Raw genomic sequence first — 24,018 nt, 5'->3', positions numbered from 1 at the left:
TTAAAACCGCAAACTTGAAATTATTAGAATTTAAAAAAGCTCAATCTACAATAAAGAAGGCCATAATTTAAATTTAAGCTTCAAAATTTACTAATCTTGTATATTATTTGCCAGTTCATCATTGTTTGTGTTCTTCTACTGATTAAATGTTCAGGCCAAGCCCTACTTGAGACATTACATCCATTAAAGGTCCGCATAACTGGAGTGCACATTTAAAATTTTTGGTATTAAATATACATAAGCTATTTAAACATGCATTTTTGCCGTTTTGATTGAGTAATTTTGGTTCTCTTCTTAATCCTATTTTTGTACTCATTTTATGCAGTATGCCGGTGGACATACTTTTATTTAGGAAAATATTGCTTAAAAATTTTCCGTCATTAACTTTAAACCTAATTTGCAGTAGCTAAACTGCAGTAAAAACCTAATCGTATGCAAAATCCATCATAAGTACATTTATGTAAAATCAAAACAACTTATTAAGGCTGACTATCCAGCCAAAAATAAAAAAACTTGTTAAGTCTGATGAAGTATATTGATATCTATTGTTTGTTTGACAAATTGGGAGTTATGGATGGCAAATAATGAAGGGAATTATATACAGGTCGTATTATTTTTTGCAACCTACTAAAAGAAATCTCTCTTTTGTCATCTCTCAGACTGATATTGGAAGAAGCAAAGGCTTGATATGTTCTCAAGTTCTAACTTGTCATCTCTTGGAATGCCTTCATGATGGTTGTAGTATTGTTATTTGTGCAAATACTTAATCTCAAGTCATTATTATTATTTTCCTTTTTTTAGTCAAATCATTATTTTACTGTTCACTTGTCTTCTTTGGTAGTCATATATTCACAAAGAAAATAACTAAAAAAGTCTTAAATATATTGCACTCGTACCAATTTGTCATAAATCATTCAATTTAGCCAATTTAGTTTTAAACTTTTTCACGATTTGCCAATTCAATTCAAAAAATTTTAATTGTGTCAATTTAGTTTTAAAACTTTTAACGATTTGTCAATTTTAGTAAAAAATTACTGACATAGTGATCTAGTTAGTACTGATTGTCCTACATGGCACGGTCAATGTTAACAAGATGATTTTTAATTTTTTTTTTTTATAAATTTTTCTGAATTCTTTTGACTTTTTTCTTCTTTTTTTCCCATCCAAGCGACGACATGGAGGCCCTCACCCATGGCCAATGAGGGTTGCAACGCCTTTGCCTAGATCAGATGAGGGTCGCCAACTTGGGGTTAGAAAAAAAAGTAAATAAAAAAGAAAAGAAAATTAAAAAAATTGTTCATGTCAGTATCGACTGTACCACATAAAATGAATAACACTAGCTAAACCACTATAGCAGAGATTTCCAATCAAAATTGGTTGGGAGAACTAAATTGGCAAATCATCAAAAGGTTTAAGACTAAATTAGTTAAATTGAAAGACTTGGTACTGAATTAGCATACGTGCAATAGACTTAAGACTTTTTAAATAATTTTTCCAATGAGTGTAGCCTCCACCCTCACATCCACTGAATAATTATCGATCCCCTCAGCGTCACTTATTGAATACGAAACTTTGCACTTCCGGAAGTGCGACACGTCTTTGTCGATGCGACTCGACTTTTCAAATGAAACAGTGGTGGAAAATTTGATGGGTGAGGACAAGTGAGGCACCGTGCTCCTTAAGTAACTTGAAAACCAGAGATGTTTAGGCAAAATCATGCGCAACTTGAATACTTGAATGGACCATAGTCAAATCGATACACCTTTGGTGTTCCTGATTTCTCGAGACGACGTAAGCGATCCCAACTTTCCCTCATGAGGTTTTCTCAACTAGGCTGGGCCTACTAAATGCCTAGAGCATGCAGTCGGACCATCTTTGAACTTTGAACCCGGCCATAAGCCTTTTGGGCCCGGAAAAAGTGCTCGTGATTAGCCCAAATTTGGGTTTGATCTCTACTTGAACATCTATGTTAATTCCGACTTTATTATTACAAAAAAATTCCTACTTTAGTCTCCTTTCGCCTTCGGTCGGTTTGATTAAAACGTGATGATATTCCCATTAAAACGCGTCGAAGCTCTAACGAGTTATCAAGCAAATGGTTATCGTGTGATGAGGGCGACAGATGGATAGTGAGTTTTGACGTAATAATTCTCTTTGATATGAAATTAGTTTCTTAGGTGAATTACTAGAGCCAAACATGTGACAATCATTGAGTACAGATACTAGTCTTATCTTGAAGAGCTGTAGAAGTCTCATTCTTCATCCCTGCATCGCCTCATTACCATGTCAAATTTTAGATCCTGTGCTCCCAGGACCGTCACAAATGACCATCACCTTCCCGATCACTTTCCGGTCTTCCATGGTGGCGAACATGAAGAGATCTAATCGAAGTTCATTAATGTGATCAGAACAATGAAGAGAGTGTGGGGTTCTCCTGAGACCTCCGACGGGGCAGAAGCATGAGAAATCTGGACAGTGATCGAGGCTTTTGCCAACCAGGAGAGTTTACTCCCTAAGGGAATCTTCGAGAACGCGGGGTCGATGGATTCTTTAGCTGTCCCGATACAGTCCATGCACCGTCCAGTTCTGGATCAAAGCAGACAAGTTAAATCAAACCAGAAGGAAATACACTGAAAAGAAGCATACCGTGATTAGACGTGGAAGGGCAAATAAAGGGGAAGGCCAAACTACTATTTTCTTAAATGTGTCATTGAAAAATATCTACATCAGCTTCTAATAATCACCCGCCCAGTTTCTTCTCAGTTTCTTCTCAAATTGGTCTGCAAATGGAAACCGCACCTTTTCAGCTCCCCTACAAGTTTCCCATGTGATGGACCTAAGCAAGTCCTTCAATAGGCACTTTCAGCGGTTCAGCAAAATGGTACTTTCATTACTTTCCAGGATGGCAGCAGATTTATTTCGATCGGAGACTACCAATCTACGAGGAGCCGAGGGCATATAATTTGAAAGTGGCCAACACCTGGCAACGGCGATAACAACGGCTCCACAAACCTTTCCGCTTTGCACCGCTGCAGTCCCAACACCCCTAGCTGCACCGAGAACAAGCAAGACCTACACTTAGATCATTCATGACGGGCATTGACTAAACGGAACACGGGTGGCTGAAATCACCCGGAGCGAAAGATGCCACACTAATTCCAATGAGTACAAAATAGTACTTGAAGATAATCAACTATAGGATATATGCATGACAAGCGGTCAACTGGGCTCTGTGAACAAGAGCAACAAGTGAAAAGTTCCAGATGCATAGTTTGGAGTTTATGATGGCTTTTGCCCTTATTATTTTTCACCCTGAAGCAAGTGAGGACATCTGTTTAGCAGACTTGTGGGATCAACCTGAGGCATGGTGGCGGAGAGTTTTACACGATTCAATGATTATCTTCCGAACAGAGGGAACAAGGCATGTATAAAGATGAAGAATTTCCATTTCTTTGGCCAATCAAGGTCAAGGATTGCTCGGCCTAATAATTATTCATCTTCCACTCAGAATATTGCATCTTTAAAGCTCCTGCATCATCATGGGGCTCAAAGAACACTAGCCCATGAGAGTGCGAAGGTGTTGCAGAGTCAAAAGTTTTAATCTTTTACGAGGTGATGGTTCTTCGACAATCAAGGGTGAGAACAAGATCAGCAAAAGGTTCCTATCTTGGCAACATGGGAAATCAAGCTCAAGTTCATATCTTAAGCTTGTAGCTCTTGCTTCTTCAGCGAGTGGCACAGGTGTGGAATACTCAGGAAATCCATCTGCAATTTCTGTGCTTTTCAGTCAATTTTATATTTTCACGGGTGAATTTGTGTATATCAGCGTTCTTTGGTTTTCTATTCTGTGTTGTAACCACAAGAGAATTTGAGCTGAATTGCATGTGCTAATTTGTTGAGCAAATCGATGAGTAGCTGGACTTTTTCTTCTGAAGTACTTGATTTAGTTGGTTATATAGCACAAGGCAAAACATTGAATGCTCGTTGGAGTGTCCATTGGGTGCAGAGTAAATTTGAGCAGCAAGTCCCAATTTTTATTTTCTTCATCACGGTGTTATAAATTCAACAGGAACAGCCAATGAAGCATGGAAATTGATGGTTTTTTTTTAGTGGTCGCCCAGTCGAGTAGCAAGTTATGAGACTGACTCTTTAGGACATGATCATGCAGGGGGATTGTTGGATGCAAGGAAGAAGGAAAAGAAGAAGATCGCTGGCATGAGCTATGTTGGGAAAAATGGCTTCGAATTGGGTAGAACAATAAAGTCGGATCTTTAGAGTAATCAAGTCAGACTTTGAGCCATAATATCACTTTCTTTAAGGATTTATTGGCTCAACAATGTTGCTAATAGTTACTGGCAAATTTCCTCTAGGATACAACAAAGTCTCAAATAAAAATACTAGATAACAATTCTAGTATTTTTCTAGGGTCTCTCATGAGAAACAATTGAAAATAGTTGTTGTAATTTCTTTCGAAAGAAAATGAAAAAATGGAAGAAGATTTTAGTTTGATCTCAAAACAAACGTAGTCTTTCTAATAGAGGTAATTCTTGAAAATGTTGCAAAAAGAACGAAGGAAACATTTCGGGAAATGTTGCAAAATGAACAAATACGTTTCCAAGGTACGTTGAAAAAACATTAAAAAAAAAAATCAATTAAATAAATAATAAATAAAAAATGACCCTAACTTTTTTGTGAATAGTCGTATTGTTTCAATAAAACTTTATACTTAATTTTTATAGAAATAAATCCGAATTTTCAATAAATACAAATAATGATCGCTGGTTAGTGCCAAATCTCGTACACACTCACATCTTTTCGATGTGGGATAAGACACATTTTCATTTGTTTTATAAACAAACTACCAACAAGCTATTGGACTCATCACTCCTTGTGGATCTTGACAGTCATTTTTGGGAGTTTCAAAGGGGTCCACACACGCCACAAGGTTTATGATGTGGCATCGCAAGTACCTGACTCTTCAGAAACAGCGAGTCTTCACAGGGTCTAAACTGCACAAACATTGAATCTTCATTCTAAATAAGCTACTTTGCACTAATGGAAAAGAACAACAATCCCACTATTTTTTTTTTTTGATGACCCAGGGAACCCGCGCACCGTACTAACACGGACAGCCCGAAAAGCCCGGGGTAACGGGAAGTAAACCCTGGGGGCAACACGTGCTAGCCACCACACATGTGCCACCGGATAAGTCACCCTGCGACGATCGGGAATCGAACTCCTCCCCTTGCGTTAGGGGGAGAAGCTCGCCGCCAGCAGCGCCACCCAGGTGGGTGGTACAACAATCCCACTATTGTACTCATGTCATCTCCTTTATTGCAAACTAAGGCCGGGAAAATTGCCGGTCCAGATTTTTAGTATTAAAGAATAGAAACAAGTCGAAAGGTAATGGATTGAGATATTGGTTTACAAATTACTTCCCACCGAAGAAAGAAGTTTCACTCGGGTGTCTATTTCCAACTGGCCTAGGAATGATTGATTCATTGACTTGCTTCTAATGCCTTTGCCTCTTGCGATGCAGTTTTAATTGTCATGGGCGACGATGACCGGCTCGTTCCATCCTGGAATACTGAGAGACTTTCACAAGCAATACCGGGATCATGTCTCGAAGTAGTGAAGCAATGTGGACACCTACCCCATGAGGAAAAAGTAAAGAGTTTGTTTCTGCTGTTGACAAGTTTCTGCAGAGGGCTTTCGGGGGTTCACTGGAGCAACAGATTCTGCAAGCTGCATCTCAGTATTCTTATAGTTGCAGAAGACCATTCCTCCTGCTTCAAGCAGATATCATGCATCTACCGAGAAAGAGTTGGTCTTCAAAAATGCTTCAAGCATTCATGTTCTAGAATCCAGATGATTGGCAATTATTTTGGAATTTTTACGTGAGTGAAACAAGTAAATTATTTGTTGTTATTGCAGAAATTGACATTCATTATTTTTGCAATTTCTGGGAGCTATATATATGCCTGTGGCGAAATCTGATAATTGATGGTGCCATGCTATACAATAAAAACTGTGCTTGAGGTCTTTCTTGTGCAATCTCTGCTTGAGCATTCGACAGGGCTCGACGCAATTATACTTATGCAAGATTAGCAAAGATTGAATGGTCTAGTTATGCGGATTCACCCATACAATTGAAACAAGAAAATTACAAATTCAATGCCATGAGATGATCACTTTATGTAGTGAAAAAAAGCTAGTAGAATTCCTCTGGTATTCCCTTCGGATCTCCATATCTTCCATCTTAATCAAAACTACAAATAACTTGTACGCTACTGAGATGACTTACATTCAATCGCAAATGAATCACATTTATAAGTGTCCTAATAAAGGATATACTAGCTAGTTGTACAAACTTAATAAACGTTTACTTAATATTAAATCACTTAATGTGCGATATAAATTTCTGAGGGTGCTAGGTTAATAATGGTCATATAATCTTAGCTTTTCAACATTTTACTCACGTACGTTTTCCCACATCATAGATAGAGGATAATTAGCTTGTCTCACGTGTAGGGGTTATCGGTTCCCGGTTCGGTCCGGTTCCAAGGTGGAACCGGGAACCGGACCGGAAAAATCGGTTCCCAATTTTGGGAACCGTGGACCGGACCATCGGTTCCGGTCCGGTCCGGTTCGGTCCAATAGGATCGGCCTTTCTTTTTTCACTAAATAACGATCATTCATTAAAAAACAACCATGCTCCGGACCGATCAATCCAATTCGGTTGTCGGGCGATCTAATAAAACTACTCACATGTGTTTTCACGTGCAAAATATTCAAACTTCACTTGCGTGAATATTAATAATAATTTATATGTTTCACTCTTAATTTTAAGCATAAAAGCCATGAACAATTTGAGTAAAATCTGTGCTTAGCTTAGGTTTTATAGACAATCTCTCTTTTATGCTTTAAATGTTTAGTCGGTGTCGGACTCTTTGAGGCTTGAAGTGCCTTGTCGTTTGCAAGTGAGGAGAGTAAGAGAGAGAGTGAGCATGAGGAACTCCTAGAGTCTTATCCCACATCGAGTAGAAGATAAAACTAATAAATAAGTTTTCTGTCTTGACCACATAAGAGGTTATTACTTCAATTGCAATTCCAATTGCAACAAGTTTCATATATTATATGTGTTTATATATTATATGTATATAAATTATATATAAAAAAATTGGTCCGATCCGGTCGGTCCGATTCCCACCTTGGAACCGGGAACCGGACCGCCAACTGTGGGAACCGCCCAAAACCGGCCGGTCCGGTCCGGTCCCGGTTCGGGCGGTTTCCGTTGCACACCCCTATTCACGTGGTCGTGAACTTGGAACCGTTGAAAGTTCTTACATGCGACATATGACTATTGTTTCTGAGTACATTTGAGAAGTTCATAAATTAGATTGTTAATGCTGAAAGAATAATACATCCATCTCCACTTACTATGTGTTCTAGAATTCTTCCATTATTACCAACCACACCTTAAATTATACAATTTGTATCCAAATAGAGGCCCCGAAAAGTATACAATTCCAGTCACTAAGCCGTATGCATCACTATACTAGATGACAAGATTCAAGTGGCATTCTACACACGCAAGCAACCGCATGCACGTGCAAACTAATCGAGGCAGTTCTGGATATACATGTCTTGATTATCACCTAGAGTTCCCCGGACAGTAAAGATGACAACGGAAGCAATGACGAGAAGTGAGAACAAAGAAGAATGAAAGCCAGCCTTTTGAACATATGATTCAAACGATTCATGTTACTTTTTTTTTTTGGGCGACAAACAACGATTCATGTTACTTGGAAACAACCATTTACAGCAAACATGCCGACTTTTACAGTGGGCGTTTCTCCTGGAAATACAGTCAAAAATGTCTTCAACGATCAGGTCCGCCTTCCGAGGCGTGTTATTTGATGTAAGCCCAAAAAAACAACAATTGGAACGAGATGGTAAAGTGGATACGTGATGGACACTATCTCGTCCTCCAAAAATATGAGCACGATGGGGTCTCAGTAGCTACCTTAACAAGAAAGAAACTTATGAATTCGTGAGAATAAACCAGTTACCACCAACAAATTTTACAACACTGCCACCGTAAAGGACTAAAATGCCTGCCTTCTCTACAAATGTCCATTGGGCCAAAAGGGCATATGATGCAAATGAAAGATTGGGATGGAACCTGGATTTAAATGTAGGTATAGAGAGAGAGAGAGAAAGAGAGAGAGTTCCTCAGGAGTCATAACGTGCCACCTTTAGTAGTGAGATCAAAGCACTTGAGATTCACGGCTGTTCTTTTCGTCCATATGCATGGTTATATCATCTCATTCTCAGGGGCACAATTATGAGTCCATTGATGGCATATTACCCTGTAATTGTGCCTTGTCATCATGTCTCTGAACTAGGCGTCACACCGCTCAGAATTAGCTGGCACAAGACGCTGTCTCACAATGCCTCCTTGAGATGGAAGGTTCTGACTATTTCCCGAGCATTATCGTACTCATTCAGCTCAACCAGCATCCTCTTTATCCTTCGGGCAAGCCCACTGGTCTCCCCCTCAGTCCCACCAAACATGTGCTTTTTGTGCAGATTCTTTCCCAGTGAAAGCACATAATCAACCAGTGGCTGGAGCTTGTGACTGCATGATGTACTCACATTAGCATTCGATACATAAAAAAAAAAAAAGATAATAAGAAACCAACGCAGAGATGACAATTTTTTTTTTTTAATTATTCTTATGGTCAGTCAAAGATCAAACCACTCAATTGCCCCAGACATCTAGAAATCAGACACTCCAATGCACTTTTAAGCACAGAACAAAAAAGAAACCTTGCGTTCTTATGAGCCACACGAGACAAGAACTAGAATAGAGTTAAGATCAAAGAATTACCAAATAAATAACCCTCTGAGTCAATGAATAATGTATTTAGGAATGAAACTAAAATCGACTTGTACTACCACAGTCACCAAAAAACAAATTGTAAACATAAACAAACAGAATCACTTATGCTATATTAACAATATTATGCACCACTAGCAAATGCAAAATTAGTAACTCAGATTAAGGTTAGTCATAGGTCTCCTAAAAAGAACTTATTCATCACCTGCGATCACCAGACATACTCCGACCAGCCCAAAGACCAGATAAAGATGTAATGATCCGTTCAGTTCTTGTCACTGCGTCATGAATATCTGATCTGATGCTCCGAACATGAGGCAAGATTTTCCCACCTAAAAGCTCATCAAGAGCAAGCTTCTCCAGAACTGGTAATGCCAGGATTTCTTTCCACAGGCATATGTTCCTTAACAGACGGACAGACACACCAAAGCGGTATGCTGCCAGCCGTGCAGCACCTGGCACTGCCTTCATTACTAGAGGGCTCCAAGTTGGCACCTGTGGATGGGACATCAAAGAATTCATATTAAAAATCTATGAGCTGTATGCATGTATATCAAAATAAACCGTTCAACAACACATACGGTAAGTTTTGCAACAGCATCTGCCAAGCGAGTACGGACTGCAACTAACAATTCAGCCAGACCCTCACTGGAAGCTGGAACATAATTTGTGACCAAAGTTGTGGCAGCCACAGCATGCTTCGTCTCTCTCGTACTAAGCATGTCCCAGGAATGGGCTATTTCATGATGCAAAATGGGAAGTGCAACCTTCTCTACCAATCCCGGAACAAGATTAGAATCAGCATCATCAGGGGCAAAATCGCTTCCATCTTGTGGCAGGCCATAATCAAACAGCAATGAATGCCTGAAAAGGTGAAAATAAGCTTTAGCCTGAGTTTGCCACTAAGTGTCAATACATAATTAAATGCAACTTCCAAAGAAACTACAAGACAGGTTAAACATTCAAGCTATTCAGAGATATCTCACTTCCACATGACTACAAATATTAGCCAGAGGCAAGATAAAACTTTACCATTTCATCTCGAAGAAATCAGAATCCTCATGTAATGGGTCCCACTTCAAAAGTTCCAGCCGAACATATGGAGAGAAGATATTGGGAACACTAAGTGACATGTAGGCGTCACGGTAGCTCGAAGAATAGTCTCTTTTCCATTTTTCAAACTGCTGTTTAACCTCTGAGAGCTGGGCATATTCCTCAGCAGTGTCATCAAATATTTGATCAGCGGTTTGAAGCAATAAATCTCTATTTGACTTGTATGCTCTACTCTCACTATCACTCTCATCAGTGCTAGATTCTCCCTCTATTTTCTGATGAGCGTCCAACTCCATTGATGATGATCTCTTGGAATCAAATCGAGCTTTCCTCCGTTGACGGGCCTCAGCTCTCCGTGTCATATCCATTCGTTTCTGCAAGTTCATATCTCTACCAAACTCATCCAACTTTACTGGCACATTATTTTGTTCTCTCATTGCAGCGACCGCAGCCTGGCCTGCGCTTTGCGCAGCAGCTATTGTTGCCGCACTGCTATCACCTTTTTTGAATACCAGCATGGCTGCATTAACAGCTACTTCTATCTCCACCATTTCATCATCATTATCAGCCAATCTTCTTTCCAATAAAGTTGCAGCACGTTCTTCATTTAATTTCTGCATCTGTTCCTCGAGTTCTTCAATATATGGAGCTTTATCCTAGAAGAGTGAAGCAATGATATATGCTCTCGGTAAGTAGGCAACACATTACAGCTATAAATTCATGAAGTAATGCACCATTGCAAGCAAAAGAACTCGATTTTTAAGAAGAAAAGGCAAAACAGTCATACTATTGTGCCCATGTACTTCATTATGGTATAATAGATGTAATCGAATCCAAACTAATTTGCAGCACAAGCCATCACTTCCCCATCCTCCAAAAGAATTCCTAAGCAAATTGACCTTTTTCCTAACTTCTCACAAAAAGTTGTAAAAGAATGCCATCCCTACTAACATTTATTCATGTCTGTGTATCTATGAATACTGGTGCAACATGTGTGCATGCAGGTGTGCTTTTTTTCTTTTATGGGATGGGCATGTGCGTGTGTGAGAGAGAAAAACCATTCCCATGGATCAAAGGATATTAACAAAGATGGTAAAAGTATATCGGTAAAAGAAATACAAAATAAAGCCATACCTGCAAGAACTTACATATAACAGAAATATAGTCACGAAGCTTTTGCATAAAGATGTACTTCTCACCAGCAGCAGATAGGGACTTCTCAAGTGCAGTAATATTCAACAATGAGGAAGACAAATTCTCATCAGTCTTTGCCAAAGATGACATGGTTTTGATATGTGATTCCTGGCAGAAAGCAAAAGAATCATATACATATTTAGGTTCTCCAACTTGAAGGAGAAAAGTGTTTTCTTCCAAATAACGGATTGTCTCTACTGAGAAGAATGGAACCACTAGCCTGGTTTAACATTATTGGAAGAAAAGGGAACCTTCATACTGACAAATCTTGAAAAGACAGGGGATTCCAAACATTTGCAAAACCATGTAGCAAGCAAAACATAGAAAGAAGATCTACAATGGCATAAGAACTGATTCTCCCTCTTAGCAGGCAAACATTTCAATCCATGCTATTAAAAGAAAAGAAGAAAGGTCTGGTATCAGCCTCAATAACAATCGGCAATCCTGATTCAACATACACATGCCCTTTCAGTGCCTGGATCAAAGTCCAATACTACTTGACCAGATTCATCCAAAATACCGCACTAACCAAGTGCAACATAGCAAAAGGCAGTTCACCTATAATCCCAAGCCTTTACAATTAAGGAAAGCAAACCAATGTGGGTTTCTAGAGGATAAAAAAAAATGACCACGTGATGTGCCCATGCTCCACTCAAGGCAGCGATTATCTATATAAACATTAAGGAGTAGTGGCTATGACAACATTATTTTGATTTCCCAACCCAAGAAGCTATATCAGCCTACCCTCATGAGATGCAGTTAAAGATCCCCTTTTTAGTATATCACATAACAAGAAGCTCACACAAAAGTCGTATTCTCAGATTAAAGCTCACCACTCTGGACCAACTAACGCAAAAACTGATTCTATCAAACAACCTGATTCCAAACTTTCCATCAAACTAAATCTTAAAAAACAACATCTGTTCAATTTACCTTTGGAATCCTTAAGTCACTCTACTCAAAGTAAACATATATTTTTCAACAAGGCCCCACATCAAGATAATCAATGAACTGACAAAACTTACTAAGACCCCACTCTGTACTAAAATTCATTTTTCATTTCATCCTACAATGCAATTATGCAAAGATAACGCTAACTATTCACACAAGCAAGTAGTAAAACCACAGCGCTGGAAACAAAACAAAACAGATTACCTCCAGCCTCCTTGCATTATCGCACAAAGCCTTCATAGCAAGCTCAGCCTGCTGTGGAATCGACATAACATCCAACCCCTGCCCGGCAACCATTGCCCCTCCTATGCTTGGAGGAGGAGGAGCAGCTGCCCCAATGCTTGGTGCAGGACCATAACCAGCTGCAGAAGCTGTATATGCATACTTCTGTGGCTGCTGCACATTAGGCACTACAGGAACAGCACTAATGTTACTAGTACTGGTTACTCCCCTGGTAGTTCCATCATCCATTCTCTTCCCTAATCCCTTCCTAAACTGCTCCTCTTCCCATATTTTTTCCTCCTCATCTTCATCGTCCTCAAGCTCAGTCCCTTTTCTCAAGGGTGCATCCACCGCCTTATCATCGAAACTCTCAAAAACACCCTTCTTTCCACCCTCAATCTTCTCTCCGAACATCGCGATCCGTCCCTGAAACTCTGGCTCCTCATCGCTCAAACCCTCAGCCGCACCGTGATTACTCCCTCCATCAAGTGAAATATAGTCCGGTGCAGCTGCCCGCGATTTCCTCAGTCGTTCTCTCTTTGCCCTTATCGCATTTATCATTGCCTGATCAGGAAACGACGAACCAGACGAATCCTGCCCCTTCGCGATTCCAATCGCAGCCAACCGTCTCTCTGCATCATCTCTATACAAACCTTCCCTTTTCTCCTCCAACACCTTTCCCCTTTCACCCTCTTCCTCATCAGAGCTCAATTCATCCACTTGCTTCAATGTTTGTTCAACAGCATCGGGTTTCACGAGACCCTTCAAAACAATGACTGGTTCAGGTTTAGGGTCGGGCTTGGATTCCGATGCCGCAGCATAGCGAGAGCTGCTTGATGAAGCGAGGGTCCTCGTGTTTTTTTGAAGCTCGCGCAGGGCTTCTTTAGTGTAAGTGCCAGCTTGAGGAAAGACATTTGAAGGCAAAGGAGTGGCAGGCAATTGGCGGTCCTTGAGGGAAGATATTTTGTGAGAAGAAGAGGAGGACAAAGGTTTGCTGGGGCGAGAAGAGGGTTTGGAGCGAGAGCGAGGCTGGGTTTCATTGTTGCCTTCATCGTCAGCGAAGCTGAGAAGCTTCGGGGCTTGGGGTTTCTTAGGTTTAGGAGGAACTTTGGTGACTGCAGCAGTGGATTTTGATGGGATCTTCGTGGCTATGGCAGCAGCTCCGTTTGATTCGTCATCATCGTCTTCATCATCGCCGGCACGGCGGCGGAAGTTTTTGGCTCGGGAGGAGCTCATGGCGGTAGAGATCGGCTAGTGGTTTGCGAGAGATTTTGGGAAGAAGTAGAAGGAATGACGTTGAGGCTGATTTTGGTTTGGCTTTTGGCGAAAACCTTTGGGGATGCAAAGGACTTTATATCCTAAAGAGTTTTCATGAAAGGATACATCTACTCAACTTTTTTATTTTCTATCTCTATCAGCCTCTTAATTGCAGAGCCTGAAAATGATGCCATTCGCTGCCAGTAAGTACAAATTCATAATTAACCACAGGTATCCCAAAAATATCTGAGGATGCCTACTCTGTGATTAGCATCTGAACTTTATCAACCCAGGTTGGGACCTGCCAAAGGAGGCACATGTAATGGTATTTTCAGCATTAATACAACTTATAATCATGGAAAAGTAACAGAGATCAAGAACACCAATAGGCACATGTAATGGTATTATCGGCATTAATACAACTTATAAATCATGGAAAACTAACACAGATCAAGAACACCGATATTGAGAGTTTAGTATTAACAACTAGAAGAATTGCCCACTATCACTAAAGTGTTGAGAGAAAGCAAGTGTTGCCCTCAGGCAACTTATTTCCCAAAAAAAAAGAACAGTAATTGCTCGAGTCAAATCTACATGCAACAAATGAGGCCAACTTTAAGTAGGCCTCCCCTTGCTTGGCCAGTAGAGTAAGTTTTAGCTTTAACATTTAGACATAATTAGACAAAAAGAATATAACCAAGTGCAGACACTGAAAATGGCATTGGACAAGACACTTACTCATGTTTTTACTTATTGCATGACCATTGACATAATCAAGTCAACAAACCAGTTGTACAAATACTGATAAAAGAAAACCGGCTGCATGAATGAGACGCATCATTGGTCCTTACAAGTAGTTATATTCGTGGCACCACTTCCCACTTATCTAAACCCCGTAAATAGAATCAGGAAAGGTGATCTTCCCAATCACGGGCGACATGCGTCTAAAGATTGGTAGAGGTCAGCATTAGGAAGAGATTTAAAAGGCACATTACAGTTCCCCCTTCTCGAACCCATGGCTAGCCATCCCATAGCCCTTTTTCATTAGCAAACAACTAGCAACAGCAGCTACCAGTCCTCAAAACCGACACAATCGACACGGCTTCCGAATGCCATAAGACCCATCTTAACTCAAACCAACGTCAATCGCATCTAGATTACAACAGCAATATAAGCTCGTCTGTTCCGAAGAAATCAAACAACTCGTCTCCTTCCCACAAAACAATTCCCAACTTCCGCAAAACACGCGCAAGCACCATCGGCGGGAAATTCATTACCTAAACAAAATTCCAACTTGAGCTCAACAACTCATCTCCTGCCCACGATTCAATTCCCCCTCCAGCCCCCTATCTCTCTCTCTCTCTCCCGCTACGATATGCAGCGAACACAGCTCTGGATGGATTGCGGCTCCAAAATTCCACGAAGTCACAGCAAAACGAAATCCCAATGTCGCCGTTGGACTTCCCCAACGCATCGAAATTCAAGGGATTCGATGGAGAGGCAACGACTACAGAAAGTTCCGGAGATTATACCTCCCGATTGTCGTCCGAGGCGAGGCGAGGCGAAGCGAGAGCGAGAGCGAGCGCCGGCGAGGGAAGGGGAGCGATCGCGCGGCTGGAGCGAGCGCGAGAGAGCGATTCCGTGAGCTTGAGATTTTACTGGAGAAAGACACAGGAAAACAGAGGACAGTGGCAACGATATTGGGAAAAATAATTAGGGTTTTATTGGACCGGGTCCCGGTTCGTGCCGGTCTGACCGGATCCACTCGACCACGAGAGAGAGAGAGAGAGGGAAGGAGAGAAGGAAAGAAGGGCGTACGTATTCGCAGCGGTTACGATAATTACTAAGATATCCAAGCACTTTTTTATTGAATGATAAATATTTTTATCGTTCACTTAAATATCAAGACATATATTCCTGTCTATCAATATTTTTAAAATCATTAATTTTCTAAATATATGATTAAGTTTTCATATATTTAACAATTTTTAGGAAAAATGATTTTCTTCTTATTAGAGTGGGGAGATCGTTTCTCTTTAAATCAAATTTTTTTTTTTTTTTTAAAGTTTATCAAAATATTTTTTTTGTAAATATATTAATTTTCCTGCAAATATGAAATAATTGAAAAATAATTTTTCGAACATAGTATTCCCTCCGATAAACGGATAGCTGGTACGAATCATAAATAAGATTCCTCCTCAGGAGAGGGAAAAAGAGGACCACAGTAGTGAAAAAAAAAAAAAAATGGCAGGTGGGACCAGTTGACTGCGTTGACTTTGACAGGTTCTAAGAGGGCGGCCGCACGAGCTTCTGGTGCGACCGCGTGACAGAGGAATCGCTCGTTTTGCCGCCACTCGCAGCACTAGTCTCGACTTTGATTAAAGTTCGATTGTTTTTTCGTTTTTTTTTTTTCTTGCTTTGGTTGGAACTAAAGTTCGATTAGTGCTTCGGAAGACGAACAGGAAAAAGGCAAATTTAAAGCCGACCCGACATTATTCTCGCTGTACTTACGCGATTAAAAAGCAAAAAAAAAAGAAGAAATGAAAAGACAGTAAAAATAAATCACTCCACTGCAACAGAACAGGGGATAATCACTTTCCCCCCTCCTTTGTTTTTTTATTCGCTTTGCTCGCATCACAGGAAGGATTCAAACGCAGGCGGAGCGAGACGAGCGCGTCCCCCCCGCCCCCACTTCTGATCGCCCGGAATGGCTGGGTAAGTAAGCGTGCGACGTCGGCATCGCCGTTCGACCGATGCCGGTTCCCTCTTGCTCGGCTCAGCAATGTCGATTCGCGTTGACCCTGGTCTCGCGCGATCGAAAAGCTGTTTCCTTTGTGCGCGCTTCGTGCGAAAGTTTCGAGCTTTTCGAGAGATTGACCTCGTTCCTGCGGTTTGGAGGACGAGGGGAGTAATGGGTATCGGTTCGTTTGGCGAGGGATGAACTCTCTGCGCTCGAGCGACCCTTCTTTTTTTTTTTTTGGGTTTTCCCGGCCGGAAAGAACGGGGAGAAAAAAAGAGTTGCTTGATGCGCGGTTCTCACGGTTTGAGCTCCGTGTTGCTTGGAGTCTGGGGGAATGGAACTGATTATGCGATGTTCACCGAGCTTCGGTTTTGACTCTGTGGTCATGGATATGAAGTAGTGTGTTTTGCTCAGATGGATTGGTTAGGTTTTTAGTCTGCAGTCTGCACGATGTTGATGTTGAATGCTGGTTATTATGCTCAGTGTGAAATATAGTCCAGATGCCTGATCATTCGCGTAAGCACATAAGTTTGGTCCGATGACCGACCCTTAGGCTCAGTCAATGAATGGATGAGTTTCGCGACCTGTGTACTGGTTCTTTTTTTGCTGACATCCGACGCAGCAACACAATTTTAATCAGTATGAAAATGAAGTACTCGATAATTTCTTTATTCTTTTCTTGTTGCTTATCGATGTAGAATCATGCATGTATTATTCAATAATCAAATTTCTCCAATTTCTATAAGGTTTCTTTCTCTCCATTTTTTCCACATTTCAGTTTGATGCGAAATTGAAAAGTCTCCTTTTTAAAGATATAAGCTTAAACTGTAGAAAAGTTTTTTTTTTTTTTTTTTCATTGTACATTTTATCATTTGGACTTGTTTGTGTCATCTGTATTCGGATCACCTATAATACAGTATTTACTCCTATAGTTAAGCATTTGCTGCAGTCCTTTTATTCATGATTGATTAGCCGCATCTCTTGATGAGAAGGTGCCTTATTAGGGAAATGGCTGCTCTCACAAAGCGATGTGCCTTTGGAAGGAGTTTGGGTTTGACCTTAACATTCTTGTCTGTGTGTTCAATAATGTTTTGCATTGCATGCCTTATGTATTACCTTCACATATGTCTGATAGAAACAGGCTAAGCCATTGGTATACATGCGGTCACTTTTTGTTTGACATTTCCCGTAAGATTATTTTGTTCGTCGGTAGTCATATAATGCACTCTTTGTCCATTTAAATCCTGATTTTTAATAAGACTAACCGAAGACACAGTTTGCAGATTGCTATAGATTTCTGAATAGTAGTCATTTGTGAGATAGTACGGACTATTTCTGAAAGTGTTTGTTACCATGAAAAAACAAAATTCATGTTTTTTTTAATACTAGCCAGAAGATCGATATCTACGTAAAAAATTACCTATCATTACTTGACAAACTTTTGGCATATTGATATTTTCATATCCTGTCAAAATTTCCATAAGCTTTTGAGAAAGAATGTCACACCTTGCACATGTGTAGTGGGTTCATAGCAATTGTAGGCCTGTAGCCATACCTTTAAAGAAAACAATTGTCATGGCAAACCTGGTGCCATCAGTTGCTTCAGTTGTGATTTTGAATAAGCTAGCATATATATGTTGATTATAGGGAGACAGCGCAGACTTTTAGTTGGTCCTACAGCTTTGAATTGAATTACGTGTTGCTCGAGCAATATTACATGACATGCTTATCATTCCATGTGTTTCTTTCCTTTTAGCAGTTTCTTTCAAGCATCTGTTTCATTGTTTCGTTCTCGAGATGTGCTTGTATAAGATCATATGGCGATGTTCATGTATTCTATTTGGCTAGCTAACCTCTAGTGTGGTGTGCTCAGAAGATTTACCGTACTTCTTTTTGTAACATGTGCAGACCATCCTGGCTGGTGGACAGTCATAGAATTGCAACAAAAATCAGGAGTGCTTCTGGTGCTTCTGATCCTGAGAAAGTAAAATGGAAAAGTAATCCAACTAGAGCCTGTCCAAATTGCCAACATGTCATTGATAACAGTGATGTATGTTGCTCCTGTCTTGCTCATTACCGTCTCCTTAAATTCAGCTTTCTCATTACTGTCTCCTTAAATTCTGCTTTCTCACTACTGTCTCCCTAAATTATGCTTTAAGTTAGCAAATGTATGAAGAGTCGGGCAGTTTTTTTGTCAATATAGGTTTCGATAGTCAGCAATTCAGATTTGTCAGTAAACTGATTTTGCAGAATTTGGCTATTTAAGTGAGCAGATTTTAAGAGCTTGAGATCTTTTTCTTCCTCTCCTTTTTTTATTCCCTTCTCTTTGAATCCACTCTTTGCATATCTCCACCTTCTTTTTATTTGTACTTGATCTCTGAACTTTTTATTATACTTTTCTAAATATCATAGGAGCTTGCCTTTTTCTGCAAGTCATTCTTTCGATTATAGGTTCTCTGTTAGATTGATACAATACGAATCATGATCTGTATTCTAAGTACTCATCAATAAGTTTGTTATTTTGTAGCTCTTAGCTAGCTTTCTTTTCTCCACTCTTAGGATTTTTTTCTGGGTCCATTGAAGTTGTTGTTTGCTTCTTCTGCTCTTTTGGGATTTTCTAAGTATTTTGGTGTCCATATACCAATTAAAGTAGCTGTGACTTATATTTCTCTTGCATTTGGGAGGTTTTCCTTTTCATAATTTTCTGGTATCTCCATGTTATGTGAGTGCTGGACATCTGCCCTGTCAAATGCATCTGTTGTTGAGTTTTTTGAATCATGTGCACTGATGATCTCATTTGAGTTAATTGCCCTGGTGGTGGGTACTGTAGTCTGTAGATAGGGACCATGCTTGACTTAAGGGCTTCACAAATTTCTTTTGCTTGAAGGCTCATCAATGCATGACTTGGGTGTGATATGCCCTAAAAATTTTCCCTTGACATTAGACACACGTGAGAGATGTAAATATGGACTTATTTCAATTGTCTTGCTTTGGGTTTATAAGGTCGCATTCACATCCCTTGAGCTGATAGCATTTTGAAGTATTGTTAAATCTAACAAAAACCTTTTATATTTGGTAGCCTTAACTTCTGACATCTATTTTGATCTTTGCTTGCCTAATTGAAGTTTTTGTTTTTCTCATGATTTCTAAAGGGTGTTTTTTTACCCATAATCTTTAAACCTATTGCCAGCAAAATCGTTATCCTATCTTCTTTATCAAACTGAAACTTCTTTATGCGAACTCATCTGGGCTATTGCGACCTCTCCTTCTCCAGGTTGCAAAGCAGTGGCCAGGATTACCCACGGGTGTGAAGTTTGATCCATCTGACTCAGAAATAATGCATCATTTGCTTGCGAAAGCTGGGTTTGAAGGTTTGAAATCCCATCCTTTTATCGAGGAGTTTATACCTACTGTTGATGAAGATGATGGGATCTGTTATACGCATCCTCGGAATTTACCAGGTGAGCAAAATGTTCTACTACTCATTGCGGGGATAGTTCTTGTAATTGATCTGAGCTTAAGTGCATCCCACAGGTGTTAAACAAGATGGAAGTGTGGCTCACTTCTTTCACCGGGCCATTAAGGCTTACAATACTGGGACTAGAAAGCGTCGAAAGATTCTTGGCGATGATTTTGGTGATGTTCGTTGGCATAAGACGGGCAAGACTAAACCTGTCATGGTTGATGGCATTCAAAAGGGGTGGAAAAAGATAATGGTCTTGTACACGAATCTGGTCAGGGGAGGAAAATCTGAAAAAACTAATTGGAAGATGCACCAGTATCATCTAGGAACTGAAGAGGATGAGAAGGATGGAGAGTTTGTGATATCTAAAATTTTCTATGATCATCAGCAGCAACAGCTCGATCAAGGTGAAAAAAATGAACAGAATAATCGGGAAAGAGTTGATGCTACAACAATGAAAGCAGATCCAGTGAGTCCAAAGTCTGCGACGCCCAACCCACCTCGTACGGAGAGGCGATCTTGTGATTCTGATCCGGTTCAGGATTCTGCTTGTGGAGGCCCCCTTGCTCAGGTAAAACTATTATTTCTCCACTGATGCAAGCTGCATCAGATAACATCTATCTATATATCTATATTAAAGCGGGCAATGCTCGCGCTACTTTAGCCATGTGGCACACTCACATGCATCCTGGCAAATCTCTGAATTTCAGGCATTTTGCATGTTTTGGTAATAAGTCTCTAATAATAATATGCATATTTTGGTAATAAATGTTAAAATATAATTTGTTTATGTATATATATTGAATCTATCTGGAAATATCTGTATATAATTAGATGAATAATCAATTCAATCTAGGTGCAAAAGTTCTGGTATAATTGCGCTAACTATATAGTTCTTCTGGTAAAATTCCCTATCCTGTTTTTCTTTACATGTTGGTTTTCCCGTTTATTGGAATCATCCATTTCAAGACCATCTCTAAAGTAATATCAAATGTTTAAAATGTTATATTCCATGATTGTGTATATTTAATAATTAGTGTTTGAAAATAATGTGAGGACACCTATTTTGACATAATACTTCATATTTGACTCATCTTATTAAGAGACAGATTTCACATTTGACATTGTAAGAGTACCTACTGTAACGTGATAGCACTAAAATACTCATTATAATATGATTGCTATATTTGACAAATAAATGATATTAGAGGATTAATAAAAAAAATTATTCATCATCAGAACTCTGATAAATGAACATTCAAAAATGAAAAGCAATCTATCAGCAACACACAATTGTGCATATATCATGAATAAATAAATATGACAAAGTTCATTATCATTTGATCCTCTTATGGTTGAATACCTCCATCTGGTATGATGCTAATTATTTTGTAGTTGGTGAGAACAAGGTCCCACATTTTGTATCAGTCCTATCACTTTTATAGTGGATAAGAACAAAGTAAGTTGAATAAAGTATGGATACCCCTATCACAAAATCTTAAGTCCCAAATAGATAATATATATTGAAATGATGATGAAGTATCACATGGAATGATAGCCGATATTTAGCAAATAACTGATATGAATATGATCTAAATAAGATGATAACAAATATGGACGTACAAATGAACATTGGCAAATCAATTATAAGTTACCCCTTAATACAAACAGTTTATTGAAGAAATCATTTATGTTCAAAGAGCAATTTAAAATATATTAATGTTAGAGGATCATTATTTAGGTTATAACATGATGTGTTTTATTTGATCAATTCAAGATATTAGAGGATCAATAAAAAGATTAATCACCAGATAATTATAGCTTATCTCTGACCAATAACTGAATATTTTGAAATGACCTTTTTGTTACATTTTTCTTTTTTCATATTTTTGAAGTGCCAAATAACATGCTGGTGCATACTTTATGAATAAATATGACTAAAAATTGATGACCTTGTGATTAAAAGCATAACTATAGATAACTCTCATCACTTTGCAATTTAGATATTTGTGAAAGAGTTGAATAATATACAGATACACATAAAAGCAAAATGTTTTCACTAATAGATTATGTTAGATGGCCTTTAAAGGATTAAAATATATTACGCATTCCCATATTCTGTAAATAAATATGGTTAAAAGCATAATTGCTGATGACTATTACCATAAAATGCATAATTAGATATAACTCTAATGAGATAATTTTTTAATATTTATGATAATTACACTTCAACAGGTATGAAAAATAACATTAAAGGTCCACTAATTAAAAATTTAAAGGTATTTAGATATGATTAATGAATTGTCAAAGATAACTCCTATCACTATATAGTTTGTGAAGATAATTCTAATTGCTTTATGTAATTGGTGAGATTAAACATTTAATTAAGGATTACAGTAAGTTTTTCAATAAACTTTTGAAGGATATTCAATATTATATTGATTTCAATAAGTCTTAAATAAATACTCATTATAAAGTATACTTCATGAATACTTGATAGTAATGTATGAATGAAAAGGCTATCCATCATCACAAAAAATCATAGCACATTTTTAAAGATAAAATAGTATTATAACATGATAAAGAATATTAGCAAATCAACAACAACAACAAAAAGTTACCGGTGTTGCTTTGCCAAGATTATATCCGATAAGTGGTATGTGTTTGGGCTAATTGAAGGAAAAACATAAGGCAATTCTCATGGACTTTGTAAAGGATCGAGATACACTTCCGGTCTACATTTAATGCATGCAATTTTTAGAATTCAAATAGAATTAACAATCAATTTGCTGGGTAACGTAAAAAACATAGTCTTAGACCCATGAAATACATGGACATCTTGCTAATGTACATATATATCTAGAGAGATATTTTGTTTCCTCAACAAAAACGTGCATGTTGACACACACTTGTAAATTTAGGGCGGCTCCGACTTACAGCACTCTCTTCTGAGCATGTGAACATGATTACATAAAGAGCAATTTGTATTGTGAAATTCAACATACACATTCCCCGCCTGCTATTTTACTGATCCTTATTTCCTGTCCTAAGTATTCTAGGATCTTCAAGAGAGGGAGAGAGAAAATACTGCCACATCTTTACTCATTAACATAATGAAAGTGTACATAAGATAGCTCTATTTATATAGCATGAGAGATACTGAAAAAATTGTAGCTCATTTATTTATAACCACAATTGACTACTATCTATAGGTATATGTTAACACTTGTGGCCTCCTTCTCTTGATACTTAATTTGGATTAAAAAAGTGCATAATCTAGTGAGATAGTGCTAAACAGGGTTGATTAATTTAAAAATCACATCATGTTCGTGCAATTTCATCATGATTAAGGGGTTATCACTTATCAGTAGAGTTCTTATTCCCCTTTTGCTGACATGCATTAAAATTTGGAGTACTTATTCTTTTCGGCCTTTTGCTGCTTGCAACCAAAGCATGTTGAGACACAGTGTGCGGATCTTGATGGTCCACTGGAAATAGAAAATCCCGAGCATCGTGAGCAAACCATTTCTGCTCCAGAAATGATGGTAGATGGTGATCAACAGGCTGAGGAAGAGTCAAAATGGTGGGACAGTGAGTCACAGAATCTACTGGATTCACAACAGCTTGTGGAGGGATTGTCCTTATGTGACGAGTTTCTTCAATCTCAATCTCCTAATAGAGATGACATAAACCACCATGTGGAGTCAAAAAAAAGAATCCTTCTTTCTGATTATGCTAAATTAGGACCTGAAGACTTGAAGAAGGATCTGGAGGAGTGCCACAATCTGGCACTTGATCCAGCAAATATTGAGCTTGATACCCCTCCTGATTTTCGATTGAGCCAGCTGGTACAAAACCTTTTTCTTCTTATGAATTGCTCCCTCTTTATTTTCTTGGGTATCATACAATTTTCATTTTGCTTGCTCTCCATGTGCTTCTCAGGAATTTGGATCACAGGATAGCTTTCTTGCTTGGGGCGGGAGCAAGGTGGTTGACTAGATAGGATTGGGGCAGTTTTTTGATGTCAGGTTCATGTAAAATTGGCCTCCATCGCCTGCTAATTCGTACCTTTGTAACCATGGGTTTTTAAGAAACTTGACATGTAAGTAATGGTGATGCAGCTTTTGTTTCTATGTCCTCTGAACTGAATCTCTTCTCACATTGGTGAACACGTAAATGTTGTGAGGCATGTTTGATAAAAGTATATGAAACTTATTTCCTAACTGTTGCTGGAAA

At 38.9% G+C, this 24,018-nt stretch overlaps 2 protein-coding genes across 3 annotated transcripts; one reads left to right on the top strand and one right to left on the bottom strand.

The window, feature by feature from the left end:
• Window positions 1–7,950: 7,950 nt before the first annotated feature.
• LOC104453820 (transcriptional repressor ILP1) lies at window positions 7,951–15,255 on the bottom strand. Of its 2 annotated transcripts, none has more exons than XM_010068445.3 (7): window positions 15,112–15,255; window positions 12,305–13,880; window positions 11,090–11,257; window positions 9,935–10,611; window positions 9,484–9,766; window positions 9,108–9,397; window positions 7,951–8,641 (listed from the first exon to the last, which is right to left on the bottom strand). In XM_010068445.3, the coding sequence occupies exons 2-7, from the start codon at window positions 13,556–13,558 to the stop codon at window positions 8,449–8,451; spliced, it is 2,865 nt and encodes a 954-aa protein (XP_010066747.2). In that variant the 5' UTR covers window positions 13,559–13,880; window positions 15,112–15,255; the 3' UTR covers window positions 7,951–8,448. The 2 variants fall into 2 exon arrangements, with proteins under 2 accessions (XP_010066747.2, XP_018733303.2); XM_018877758.2 differs by lacking the exon at window positions 15,112–15,255 and adding an exon at window positions 14,857–15,089.
• Window positions 15,256–16,168: 913 nt separating this feature from the next.
• Window positions 16,169–24,018, top strand: LOC104453819 (SUPPRESSOR OF GAMMA RESPONSE 1). The gene is made up of 6 exons (XM_010068444.3): window positions 16,169–16,294; window positions 18,228–18,369; window positions 19,594–19,780; window positions 19,854–20,353; window positions 23,235–23,630; window positions 23,725–24,018. Exons 1-6 carry the CDS (start codon window positions 16,287–16,289, stop codon window positions 23,779–23,781), a joined length of 1,290 nt encoding a protein of 429 aa, XP_010066746.2. The 5' UTR covers window positions 16,169–16,286; the 3' UTR covers window positions 23,782–24,018.

This window comes from Eucalyptus grandis, chromosome 7, assembly GCF_016545825.1.
Source record: "Eucalyptus grandis isolate ANBG69807.140 chromosome 7, ASM1654582v1, whole genome shotgun sequence".
NCBI classification, from domain to species: Eukaryota; Viridiplantae; Streptophyta; class Magnoliopsida; order Myrtales; family Myrtaceae; genus Eucalyptus; species Eucalyptus grandis.
The sequence above is the reverse complement of the archived record's forward strand: the minus strand, read 5'-3'. Positions and strand labels throughout refer to the sequence as shown.